The 12,700-nt window shown below is 44.2% G+C and overlaps 1 protein-coding gene across 5 annotated transcripts in view; it reads right to left on the minus strand.

Moving 5' to 3' along the window:
• HFM1 (helicase for meiosis 1) overlaps positions 1 to 12,700 on the minus strand; it is a 93,072-nt gene that overhangs the window by 25,461 nt on the left and 54,911 nt on the right. For all 5 annotated transcript variants that reach the window (XM_072127510.1, XM_072127509.1, XM_072127508.1 and 2 more), the window contains exons 23-26: positions 6,331 to 6,378; positions 5,525 to 5,622; positions 5,284 to 5,415; positions 5,063 to 5,148 (exon numbers count right to left, since the gene is read on the minus strand). In XM_072127510.1, coding sequence (XP_071983611.1) covers positions 5,063 to 5,148; positions 5,284 to 5,415; positions 5,525 to 5,622; positions 6,331 to 6,378 — 364 coding nt within the window. The remainder of the gene's footprint in view (positions 1 to 5,062; positions 5,149 to 5,283; positions 5,416 to 5,524; positions 5,623 to 6,330; positions 6,379 to 12,700) is intronic.

Here is a 12,700-nt window from a genome sequence, read left to right on the forward strand (position 1 = left end):
TTTAAGAAGGGTCTATCTTCTCAGGTTAAGGACGCACTGGCCGCTCGTGACCTGCCATCCTCTCTGAGTGACCTCATCTCTCTGGCCACCCGAATTGATGTGCGGTTCAGAGAGCGTGCTGAAGAGTCACGTTTTGAACAACTTCCACTCCGTCCAAGACGCCCTCCTCGCTTAGCTCCTACCTTCCAAAGACCATTCCAGCCTCCGGTCACACTACCTGCAGAGGAGTCTATGGAAGTGGACAGAGCCAAATTGTCACCGCAGGAGCGTACCAGAAGACGCCAAGGAAACCTCTGCCTCTACTGCGTTAGTCCTGAGCATTTCCTTGGGTCTTGTCCCATTCGACCCCAACGTCCGGGAAATGCCAGCACCTAGGGTTCTTGGGATAAGCGTCCCTAGGTGTGAGCAGTGCTTCTCCACGCTTGTTGATTCCGGTGCTTCTCAGTGTTGGTACCGGCAACCAGACCCAAGTTTCTGCCTTCCTGGACTCTGGCTCCGCGGGGAACTTCATGGATGCCGCACTGGTTTCCCGGTATCACTTTCCAGTGGTCCTACTTGACAAGTCGCTGGTTATTTCCTCAGTTAGCGGACAAGTCCTCTCTGATCCGGTGCGATATCGCACTAAGCCTTTAACTATGCAAGTCGGTGCTCTACACAAGGAGAAGTTGTCCTTCCTGGTGCTACCTCGCTCTACTTCGTCTCTTCTGCTAGGTCTTCCATGGTTGCAGAGCCACGCACCAGTTCTTGATTGGAGGACGGGAGAAGTTCTTCGTTGGGGTCCGGATTGTCGGTCTCGTTGCTTAGAAGTTCCTCACCCTGTACCTGACTTGCCAACTACCTTTGGCGACAAGTCTCTGAAGAACCTTCCTGCGTGCTGCCGAGACTATGCCGACGTTTTTTCTGAGAAGCAAGCGGAGGTTCTGCCTCCACACCGTGCCTATGACTGCCCCATCGACTTGCTACCGGGTACGTCTCCTCCTCGAGGACGAGTGTATCCGTTATCAGTGCCTGAGACCGAAGCCATGTCTGCCTACATAAAGGAGAATTTGGAGAAAGGATTCATCCGGAAGTCTTCTTTCCCCGCTGGAGCTGGTTTCTTCTTTGTATCCAAGAAGGATGGGTCCCTCCGTCCGTGCATTGATTACCGCGGCCTCAATAAGTCACAATAAAAAACCGCTATCCCTTGCCTCTCATCACCGAACTCTTTGACCGTCTACGGGGTGCCAAGGTTTTCACCAAGCTGGATCTGCGAGGGGCATACAACCTCATTCGTATTCGGGAAGGCGACGAATGGAAGACAGCTTTCAATACCCGTGATGGCCATTTTGAGTATTTGGTGATGCCCTTCGGACTCTGCAATGCTCCAGCGGTTTTTCAAGAAGTTGTTAACGACATTTTCAGAGACTTGCTCTACTTTTGTGTCATAGTCTACTTGGACGACATTTTGGTGTTCTCCCCAGATCTTCAGTCTCATCAGACCCACGTCCGACAGGTTCTCCGACGCTTGAGGACCAACCGTTTATATGCCAAACTCGAGAAATGCCTATTTCACCAGAGTAGGCTTCCGTTTCTGGGATACATCATTTCGGATAAAGGACTTCAGATGGACCCTTCCAAGTTGGCGGCTGTACTTCAGTGGCCTCGCCCAGTCGGGTTACGTGCCATACAAAGATTTCAGTGCTTCGCCAATTATTATCGACAATTCGTTCCTCACTTCTCCTCCCTGGTGGCTCCCATCGTGGCATTGACTAAGAAGGATGCCAACCCGAGACTATGGCCTCCGGCTGCTGAAGAGGCCTTCACTAGGTTGAAGTCTGCCTTTGCTTCTGCGCCAGTACTCACAAGGCCTGATACGGAGAGGTCTTTCCAATTAGAGGTTGACGCCTCATCCGTGGGTGCTGGGGCCGTCCTCACTCAGAAGGGGCCCAAGGGTCGTATCCTCACCTGCGTTTTTTTCTCAAAGACTTTCACACCTGCCGAAAGAAATTATTCCATTGGTGATCGGGAACTCTTGGCCATAAAGTTAGCTTTGGAGGAATGGCGCTATCTACTGGAGGGAGCTCGTCATCCGGTTCATATTTATACCGACCACAAGAACCTCCTGTATCTCCAGACCGCTCAGCGTCTTAATCCTCGACAGGCTCGTTGGTCTCTCTTCTTCTCCCGATTTGATTATTTAATACATTTCCGTCCTGCAGAGAAGAACGTTAAAGCCGATGCCCTCTCTCGTGCTTCAGATGTGGTTGGAGAAGATCCCGTTCCTAGTCATATTGTTCCTCCGGAACGACTGGTTCAGGCTGCTCCAGTGGATCTCCGGCAGCTTCCACCAGGCAAGACGTATGTCCGACCTGCTCTTCGGAAGAGAATTTTAATTTGGGGACATTGCTCTCGTGTGGCTGGGCACCCTGGAGTGCAGCGTTCTATAGCCTTCATTTCCCGTTACTATTGGTGGCCAGACCTGGCCAAGGATGTGCGGGATTTTGTGGGTTCCTGCATTTCCTGTGCTCGTAATAAGCCCTCTCGCCTTAAGCCTGCTGGTCTCCTGATGCCGTTGCCGATACCCAGCCATCCGTGGACACACATTGCCATGGACTTCATCACAGACCTTCCTTTGTCCTCTGGGAATACTGTCATCTGGGTGGTAACTGACCGGTTCTCTAAAATGTCCCATTTTATCCCGTTGCCTGGACTGCCATCTGCACCACGCCTAGCCAGTTTATTCTTCAGTCACATCTTTCGACTGCATGGATTGCCATTACACATTGTTTCGGATCGAGGGGTTCAGTTTGTCTCCCGCTTCTGGCGATCTCTGTGTAGCCAATTACAGGTGAAACTGGACTTTTCCTCTGCATACCATCCACAGTCTAATGGACAAGTAGAGAGAGTCAACCAAACTCTAGGCTGCTATCTTCGCCATTTCGTTTCGGCCCGTCAGGACGACTGGTCCGCTTTATTGCCATGGGCGGAGTTCTCATACAATTCCTTGAACTCTGAGACTTCTGGTTCTTCTCCCTTCTTCATCGTGTATGGACAGCATCCACGTCCTCCTCTTCCTCTACCTGTGCCCACTGATGTTCCTGCTGCTGATGTGCTGATACGAGATCTGAAGACCATCTGGGAGCAGACTCGCCTTTCTTTGCTGCGGGCCTCTACTCGCACTAAACTCCAGGCCGACAAAAAACGCAGGCCTTCTCCAGTCTTTTCTCCTGGTGACAAGGTCTGGCTATCCGCTAGATACATCCGCTTGAAGATTCCTGGGTACAAGCTTGGTCCTCGATTTCTGGGTCCTTTTGTGGTTCTTTCCCGCATAAATCCAGTCTCCTACAAACTGCGCCTTCCCTCCACCATGCGCATCCCAAACTCCTTCCATGTCTCCCTACTTAAGCCTGTCATCCTGAACCGCTTCTCCCGGCAGGTACCTCCTCCTGCTCCGGTGGCTGACTCCTCGGACGTCTATGAGGTGAAGGAGATCCTCGACATGAAGATGGTGAGTGGGAAGCGGTTCTTCTTGGTTGACTGGAAGGGGTTCGGGCCAGAAGAGAGATCCTGGGAGCCCGAAGACAACATCCTGGACCATGACCTCCTACAGAAGTTTCTACAGCCCAAGAGGAGGGGGAGGCCGAAGGGGGGGGTACTGTCACGGGTGGTCCCGCGACTCATATCGCGGGTCGCGGGCTCACCCGTGCTCCCCGGGGCTCGCTGGCGCAGCGCCGGCGCAGCTCACCTCTCCCCGTTCCTGTGTCTCCGTCTGGCTCCGTGCGCGCGCGTCCCCGTCTCCTAGGGCGCGCGCGCGGCACCTTCAGAAGATTTAAAGGGTCAGCGCACCGCTGATTGGTGCGCTGGCTGAACACTTCACCTTTAAAAGGCAAGTACCTCCCTTATTACCTTGCCGGATCTTTGTGCCTCATAGCCTTAGAGAAAGCTCTGTTGCGATTTGCCTGCGTTCCAGTGTCTTCTGCGTTCCTGTGTTTTCCGCGTGCCTGACTCCTTCCGTGTTCCTGTGTTACCTGACTACCTTCGTGTTCCCGTGTACCAGTGTCCCTCCGTATTGCTGTCGTGAATTCTGTGTTCCCGTACCCTTCTGCTTGGACCTCCTGTTGCTGACCTCGGTTTGGACCCTGACGTTGCATCTCTGCCGCCTGCCCTGACCCTGTGCCTGGACTGTGACCTCGAGCCTGACTGTTGTTTCTGTACCTCAACCTTGGCCGCCACTGCAGACAAGTCACGCCTGAGGAACGACCTGGTGGTACCACGCCGCAGCTTGTCTAACCCGCTTTGCGGCGGGCTCTGGTGAAAACCGGGTACCACTTAGACTCCGGTCCCAGGTAGTGGCTTGAGCCATCGTCTGCAGTGGTCCAGCGGATCCACATCCCGCAAGCCTGACAATCGCTATCTGACTGTGCTTCTCTAACCCCTTCAGGACAGGAGCCCTTTTTGGTTTTTGCTCCATCAAAAACATCCATTTGCAGAGAGGCATTCAGTGTGTGTTTTACATTTGTGTCTGGGTCTTATGTCATATGTCCCCTACTTAATGACACCCGACTTACAGACGACCCCTAGTTAAAGACAGACCCCTCTGCCCACTGTGACCTCTGGTGAAGCTCTCTAGATGGTTTACTATAGTCCCAGACTGTAATGATCAGCCGTAAGGTGTCTGTAATGAAGCTTTATTCACAATCCTTGGTCCCATTACAACAAGAAATTTTTAACCTTCTCATTCTCAACTAGTCTTCTGTTTATACGCTTATGTACTTTATACACTCTCTCCGTTGTGACCCGGATGGTCAACGTCCCGTTTGTACCATTTATTTGTTTGTCTTGTTACGTGTCAACACTTTGGCATAGGGAGGGACTATCTTCATGGATGTCCCGTATCACCTAGGATACGCAGAAACAATCAGGCAGGGCTGTTTGGAGGCTCGTGTTTTAGGGTTCCCTGTCATGTTGCTGGGTAAAGTGTCCCCATTACGTGACAATTTTTCTGAATACTATATGAATGCTCAACTAATATACCATAAACTGTACTCATGTTAATAAAGTTTTTAATTACAAAGTAACATACCAACTCTAACTCCCTGGCATTGATATCTTCTATTTTCTTGAAGGTTGTGAGGCCAGCATTCACCATTGCATTAGCTAAACTAACACCTGAGAAATAATCACGTAAGTATTGATCATTACACATTACACAAATATTCAGAGTTTTACCTTTAAGTTAGGCAACAATTATAACATTTGAAAATCTGTTTTCGAGAAACAAACATCAATATTTTACACACTTACCAATTTTGTCCAATTGTTTGGAAACGTGCAATGAATTTTCCCATAATTTGCACCTGAAGCACTTGTTCAGAATTGATGCATTAAGAAATGCAATGAATTTCTTTTCTTGTAATGCTAAACACTCAGAAAGATCTAAAGTCAAAATGTCAGAAATTCATCTAGTAGAATAAAACAACTGAAATGTAACTAAGTTAAAAATGTAGTTTGAAATATGTATATATATATCTACATGCACACATACATTTAGCCACTCGTGTGCCATGTCTGAAAATCTTCGCCATATCCTGCATCAGGGAAAAATCTTGAACAGGAAGACATCCAAGTTGAGCCTGTATAAGACTATAAAATAAAAGAGAAGGTCACATTTTTTATTGATTCAACTCTTTTTATGATGTAACATTTTTTTCTTTGTATTACGCTTTGAGTTTGGATGTTACAATACAGCACAGTACAGTAAAAAAAAGAAAATCGTGCCGGGGGAGTGTTTTTCTGACAAACTATATATACTATAAATTATGTCTTGTTAATTCAATAATTTGAAAATATCTCCTTAGCAACAGACTAATTGAATGTTGCTAAGAGGAGCCTTATTATCAGCATGTATAATGTATACTAAACACAGATAACAGATTCCATTGCACTTATATATGCTCTTCCTGACATTTACACTGATTTATAGCCCTATCCTAACCTCGAAGGAGGAGGAGGTTAACAAAGGTAAATACTATACCTTAATAGGTTCACCCTTCTTTTTATTTTTGGCCAACCCCTTTAACTACTTTCTCCCTGCTTAAAGCTTGCTGTTTTGATGTCACAAAGCACAGCTTATGTTTTCCTGCTTGCTGGTTCTCACTTTCACTTTAAGGACCTAAAGTATGGCCACGTAGTATGGCAACCACAAATGACAAAACACATGATCTGCAAATAAAGTGCTATGGGTGTGTTTAGCTACAGCCGTGTGTATGCTATACTATTGACCTGCAGCCTAAAAATGCCTTTTATTTTGTATAATATTATGAGGATGAATAATACATGTGCATCACTTACCAATTGACTTTCATTTCTCTAGATTTTATCTTTCCTTCCATTGGATACCTATTTTTTTTAAACATGAAAACTATAAATATATGACGCATCCACCATGTTCCATCAAAACTATTTTAATGATAAAAGTCTACATGTTCACCAAACAGAGATTTAATTTAACTTAGGCTGCATTCACACTGCCGTATGGGGGGCATATATACAGCCTATATATGTCCCCCATAGACGGCAATGGACGCACGGTGGACATGTCCTATCTTTTCTCGGAATACGGCTCTGTGCGCCATGTTTCTCTAAGGAAAGGGGCGGGGGAATGCAGCCTTAAGGTAGAAAAATAACCAGCAATGCATGTGCTGTGAAGTTGAAAAAGATTTCCATGTTCAGTAAAGGGTCAGGAAGTAAGAGCTCTCCCTATGAAGACTTTGCCAATTAAGGCCGCCTTCAGGTGTGTGGAGATCTATAGCCACTGACGCTCCACTGGGGGATACTGGGATATATGCAAATACATTTCCCAGGATGGGATAAGGAAAACATTGGCTACCTTCAGGGGCGGACTGGCCATTGTACCCACCGGGAATCTTCCCGGTGGGCCGGTCGGTCCTGGGCCGGTCCGGAGCTGCTCCGGGGCCGGTCCGCACTCCCTACAACTCTATAGTACCTGCATCGTACGATCGTACGATGCAGGTACTATTAATTAGTACACAGACGCAGCGCAGCAGCGCTGCTTCTGCGTCTGTGTATACATTCAGCTACACAGGTCGCGCAATTGACTTCATTGCGCGACCTGTGTAGTGTGGAGGAGGCTGACTTACCAGCTGTCCAGTCGCCTGCCTCCGTGTAGCTCCGCGGCTTGGTGTAAGAGGCGCGGAGCAGTGACGTCACTATCCCGCGCCTCTGCACCACGCCGCCGAAGACCGAGGGAAGACGGGAAGAAACCTGCTCCAAAGAGGTGAGTATTATGTTTTTTTTTTAAATTATAGAATGGGGGGCATTTTTGTATATCGGGGGGGGGGGGGTCATTCATTATATGGCAGGGGGGCATTATTCTATATCTGGGACTGGCAGGGGGAATTAATTATATGGCAGGGGGGCATTTTTCTATATCTGTGGCTGGCAGGGGGCATTAATTATATGTCTGAGGCGGCCAGGGGGCATTATTGTATATCTGGGGCTGGCAGGGGGGCATTAATTATATGGTGGGGGGCATTATTCTATATCTGGGGCTGGCAGGGGGGCATTAATTATATGGTGGGGGGCATTATTCTATATCTGGGGCTGGCAGGGGGCATTAATTATATGTCTGGGGCGGGGGGGGGGGGGCATTAGTCCATATCTAGGGCTGGCAGGGGGCATTAATTATATGTCTGAGGCGGGCAGGGGGCATTATTATATGTCTGGGGCGGGCAGGGGGCATTAATTATATGGCGGGGGGCAGTATTGTATATCTGGGGCTGACAGGGGGCATTAACTATATTTCTGGGGCGGGGGGCATTATTCTATATCTAGGGCAGGCAGGGGGCATTAATTATATGGCGGGGGCATTAATGTGTATCTGGGGCTGGCAGGGGGCATTTATTATATGTCTGAAGCGGGCAGGGGGCATTATTGTATATCTGGGGCTGGCAGGGGGCATTAATTATACGTCTGGGGTAGGGGTGGGGGGGATTATTCTATATCTGGGGCTGGCAGGGGGCATTAATTATATGTGTGGGGCGGGCAGGGGGGCATTAATTATACGTCTGGGGCGGGCAGGGGGTATAATTTCTATGTCTGGGGTAGGTTGGGGGCATAAATTCTATGTCTGGGGTAGGGGTGTTACATTATGGGGCACTATTTGTGTGGTACTAATATTTCAGGGGGCTCTATTACAGTATTTGGGGCACAGTATAGGTGGTAGCAGAAGAAGGGACAATGGGGAAGTGCAGAACATAAGACGTCTGTGTGGTAAACTCTGCAGGAAAGCTGTGTACCTGGAGGAAGAGACAAGGAGATGGTGGAACTAATGGAGAAGATAAGGAACGAGTCTAATCCGAGGAGACATCACCTGATGTCACTGGATGCAATAGGTGAGGATCTCATGTGTTTTCTGTAGCTGTATATGATAAATACTGATTTTTTTCATGTTCGCTTCTGTGTATATATGTAGTATTATAGTAGTTATATTCTTGTACATAGGGGGCAGTATTATAGTAGTTATATTCTTGTACATAGGGGGCAGTATTATAGTAGTTATATTCCTGTACATAGGGGGCAGTATTATAGTAGTTATATTCTTGTACATAGGGGGCAGTATTATAGTAGTTATAGTCTTGTACATAGGGGGCAGTATTATAGTAGTTATATTCTTGTACATAGGGGGCAGTATTATAGTAGTTATATTCTTGTACATAGGGGGCAGTATTATAGTAGTTATAGTCTTGTACATAGGGGGCAGTATTATAGTAGTTATATTCCTGTACATAGGGGGCAGTATTATAGTAGTTATATTCCTGTACATAGGGGGCAGTATTATAGTAGTTATATTCCTGTACATAGGGGGCAGTATTATAGTAGTTATATTCCTGTACATAGGGGGCAGTATTATAGTAGTTATATTCCTGTACATAGGGGGCAGTATTATAGTAGTTATATTCCTGTACATAGGGGGCAGTATTATAGTAGTTATATTCCTGTACATAGGGGGCAGTATTATAGTAGTTATATTCCTGTACATAGGGGGCAGTATTATAGTAGTTATATTCCTGTACATAGGGGGCAGTATTATAGTAGTTATATTCCTGTACATAGGAGGCAGTATTATAGTAGTTATATTCCTGTACATAGGGGGCAGTATTATAGTAGTTATATTCCTGTACATAGGGGGCAGTATTATAGTAGTTATATTCCTGTACATAGGGGGCAGTATTATAGTAGTTATATTCCTGTACATAGGGGGCAGTATTATAGTAGTTATATTCCTGTACATAGGGGGCAGTATTATAGTAGTTATATTCCTGTACATAGGGGGCAGTATTATAGTAGTTATATTCCTGTACATAGGAGGCAGTATTATAGTAGTTATATTCCTGTACATAGGGGGCAGTATTATAGTAGTTATATTCCTGTACATAGGGGGCAGTATTATAGTAGTTATATTCCTGTACATAGGGGGCAGTATTATAGTAGTTATATTCTTGTACATAGGGGGCAGTATTATAGTAGTTATATTCTTGTACATAGGGGGCAGTATTATAGTAGTTATATTTCTGTACATAGGGGGCAGTATTATAGTAGTTATATTCTTGTACATAGGGGGCAGTATTATAGTAGTTATATTTCTGTACATAGGGGGCAGTATTATAGTAGTTATATTCTTGTACATAGGGGGCAGTATTATAGTAGTTATATTCTTGTACATAGGGGGCAGTATTATAGTAGTTATATTCTTGTACATAGGGGGCAGTATTATAGTAGTTATATTCCTGTACATAGGGGGCAGTATTATAGTAGTTATATTCCTGTACATATGAGGCAGTATTATAGTAGTTATATTCTTGTACATAGGGGCAGTATTATAGTAGTTATATTCTTGTACATAGGGGGCAGTATTATAGTAGTTATATTCTTGTACATAGGGGGCAGTATTATAGTAGTAATATTCTTGTACATAGGAGGCAGTATTATAGTAGTTATATTCTTGTACATAGGGGGCAGTATTATAGTAGTAATATTCTTGTACATAGGGGGCAGTATTATAGTAGTTATATTCTTGTACATAGGGGGCAGTATTATAGTAGTTATATTCTTGTACATAGGGGGCAGTATTATAGTAGTAATATTCTTGTACATAGGGGCAGTATTATAGTAGTTATATTCTTGTACATAGGGGGCAGTATTATAGTAGTTATATTCTTGTACATAGGGGGCAGTATTATAGTAGTTATATTCTTGTACATAGGGGGCAGTATTATAGTAGTTATATTCCTGTACATATGAGGCAGTATTATAGTAGTTATATTCTTGTACATAGGGGCAGTATTATAGTAGTTATATTCTTGTACATAGGGGGCAGTATTATAGTAGTTATATTCTTGTACATAGGGGGCAGTATTATAGTACCCTGTTTCCCCGTAAATAACACAGTGTCTTATATTAATTTTTGGTCCTAATGAGGCACTAGGTCTTATTTTCAGGGGATGTCTTATTTTTCCATGAACAAGAATTTACATTTATCGTTGAACAAAAAATCTACTTCTCTTATGACTATCCAAACTCTGAATTTCCTGCTGTATTTCTTGTGACTCAATTTCTATTGGAATCATTGGCAGCATCTAAAAGATTTCCTAATACTAATGTATGGCGTGGGGGGGTAGCTGCTGCAATGACAGCCGCTAAGTCTTATTTTCAGGGGAGGCCTTATATTTCTAAGCCGGAGCAAAATTGTACTAGGTCTTACTTTTGGGGGATGTCTTATTTTAGGGGAAACAGGGTAGTTATATTCCTGTACATAGGGGGCAGTATTATAGTAGTTATATTCCTGTACATAGGAGGCAGTATTATAGTAGTTATATTCTTGTACATAGGGGGCAGTATTATAGTAGTAATATTCTTGTACATAGGGGGCAGTATTATAGTAGTTATATTCCTGTACATAGGGGGCAGTATTATAGTAGTTATATTCTTTTACATAGGGGGCAATATTATAGTAGTTATATTCTTGTACATAGGGGGCAGTATTATAGTAGTTATATTCTTGTACATAGGGGGCAGTATTATAGTAGTAATATTCCTGTACATAGGGGGCAGTATTATAGTAGTTATATTCTTGTACATAGGGGGCAATATTATAGTAGTTATATTCTTGTACATAGGGGGCAGTATTATAGTAGTTATATTCCTGTACATAGCGGGCAGTATTATAGTAGTTATATTCCTGTACATAGGAGGCAGTATTATAGTAGTTATATTCTTGTACATAAGGGGCAGTATTATAGTAGTAATATTCTTGTACATAGGGGGCAGTATTATAGTAGTTATATTCCTGTACATATGAGGCAGTATTATAGTAGTTATATTCTTGTACATAGGGGCAGTATTATAGTAGTTATATTCTTGTACATAGGGGGCAGTATTATAGTAGTTATATTCCTGTACATAGGGGGCAGTATTATAGTAGTTATATTCTTGTACATAGGGGGCAGTATTATAGTAGTTATATTCTTGTACTTAGGGGGCAGTATTATAGTAGTAATATTCTTGTACATAGGGGGCAGTATTATAGTAGTTATATTCTTGTACATAGGGGGCAGTATTATAGTAGTAATATTCTTGTACATAGGGGGCAGTATTATAGTAGTTATATTCCTGTACATAGGGGGCAGTATTATAGTAGTTATATTCTTGTACATAGGAGGCAGTATTATAGTAGTTATATTCCTGTACATAGGGGGCAGTATTATAGTAGTTATATTCTTGTACATAGGGGGCAATATTATAGTAGTTATATTCTTGTACATAGGGGCAGTATTATAGTAGTTATATTCCTGCACATAGGGGGCAGTATTATAGTAGTTGGCTTGTATATGGGTGAGGTTATTGTAGTAGTTTTATTTTGTATATAGAAGGCAGGATTGAATGTGTTATTGTAGCATTATTCTTGTACATAGGAGGCAGTATCAATATACCGTATTATTTCTCTGAATTGTACATGTATGGCACAGGGGAAAGCTATTTAAGGCTTATCGGGTTGTGTGTTTGCATCATTTACTAATCGACAGGTCACATTCTTTGCACATTAGATTCACTTACTAGCAAAAGATGTTATTGTTTTGCATTAAGGCCATCTACCAACAATTTGTCTGTTATAGCCACACCCACTTTATCTGACCACACCCACTTGTTTTGACTCCGCCCGTTAAATGGGGCCACTTTTATATTTTTTTCCAGGGCCATTTTAAATTCCCAGTCCGCCCCTGGCTACCTTCTAAGGCAGCCCCTTAACATCAAGCATGACTTTCATGATTTTCATGTTGTCCTCCTTCCATCCCATGTTCAGGAAAAGCAATGCACAATGCAACAAACTAAGGCCATGTTTGGTATTACAGTTTACAACTGTTCTCTTAAATAGGGACTTTGGGGCACATTTACTAAGGGTCCTCACACCGTATTTCCGTCGGGTTTCTGACTATTTTAGATTTGCGGCGCATTTAACAAGGGTTTTTGATGCATGTGATCGGATTGTGTCACAATCGCACCGACTTTCATGCGACACAAATCGGGGGAGTTTGGGCGTCGGACAACCCGACTGATTCGGACTAAGCGCGGGATTTAAAATGCAAATTGTGTCGCAACACATGCACTCACATACACCAGGAAGAAGTAGGTGAACTCTGGC

Source organism: Engystomops pustulosus, chromosome 10, assembly GCF_040894005.1.
Source record: "Engystomops pustulosus chromosome 10, aEngPut4.maternal, whole genome shotgun sequence".
NCBI classification, from domain to species: Eukaryota; Metazoa; Chordata; class Amphibia; order Anura; family Leptodactylidae; genus Engystomops; species Engystomops pustulosus.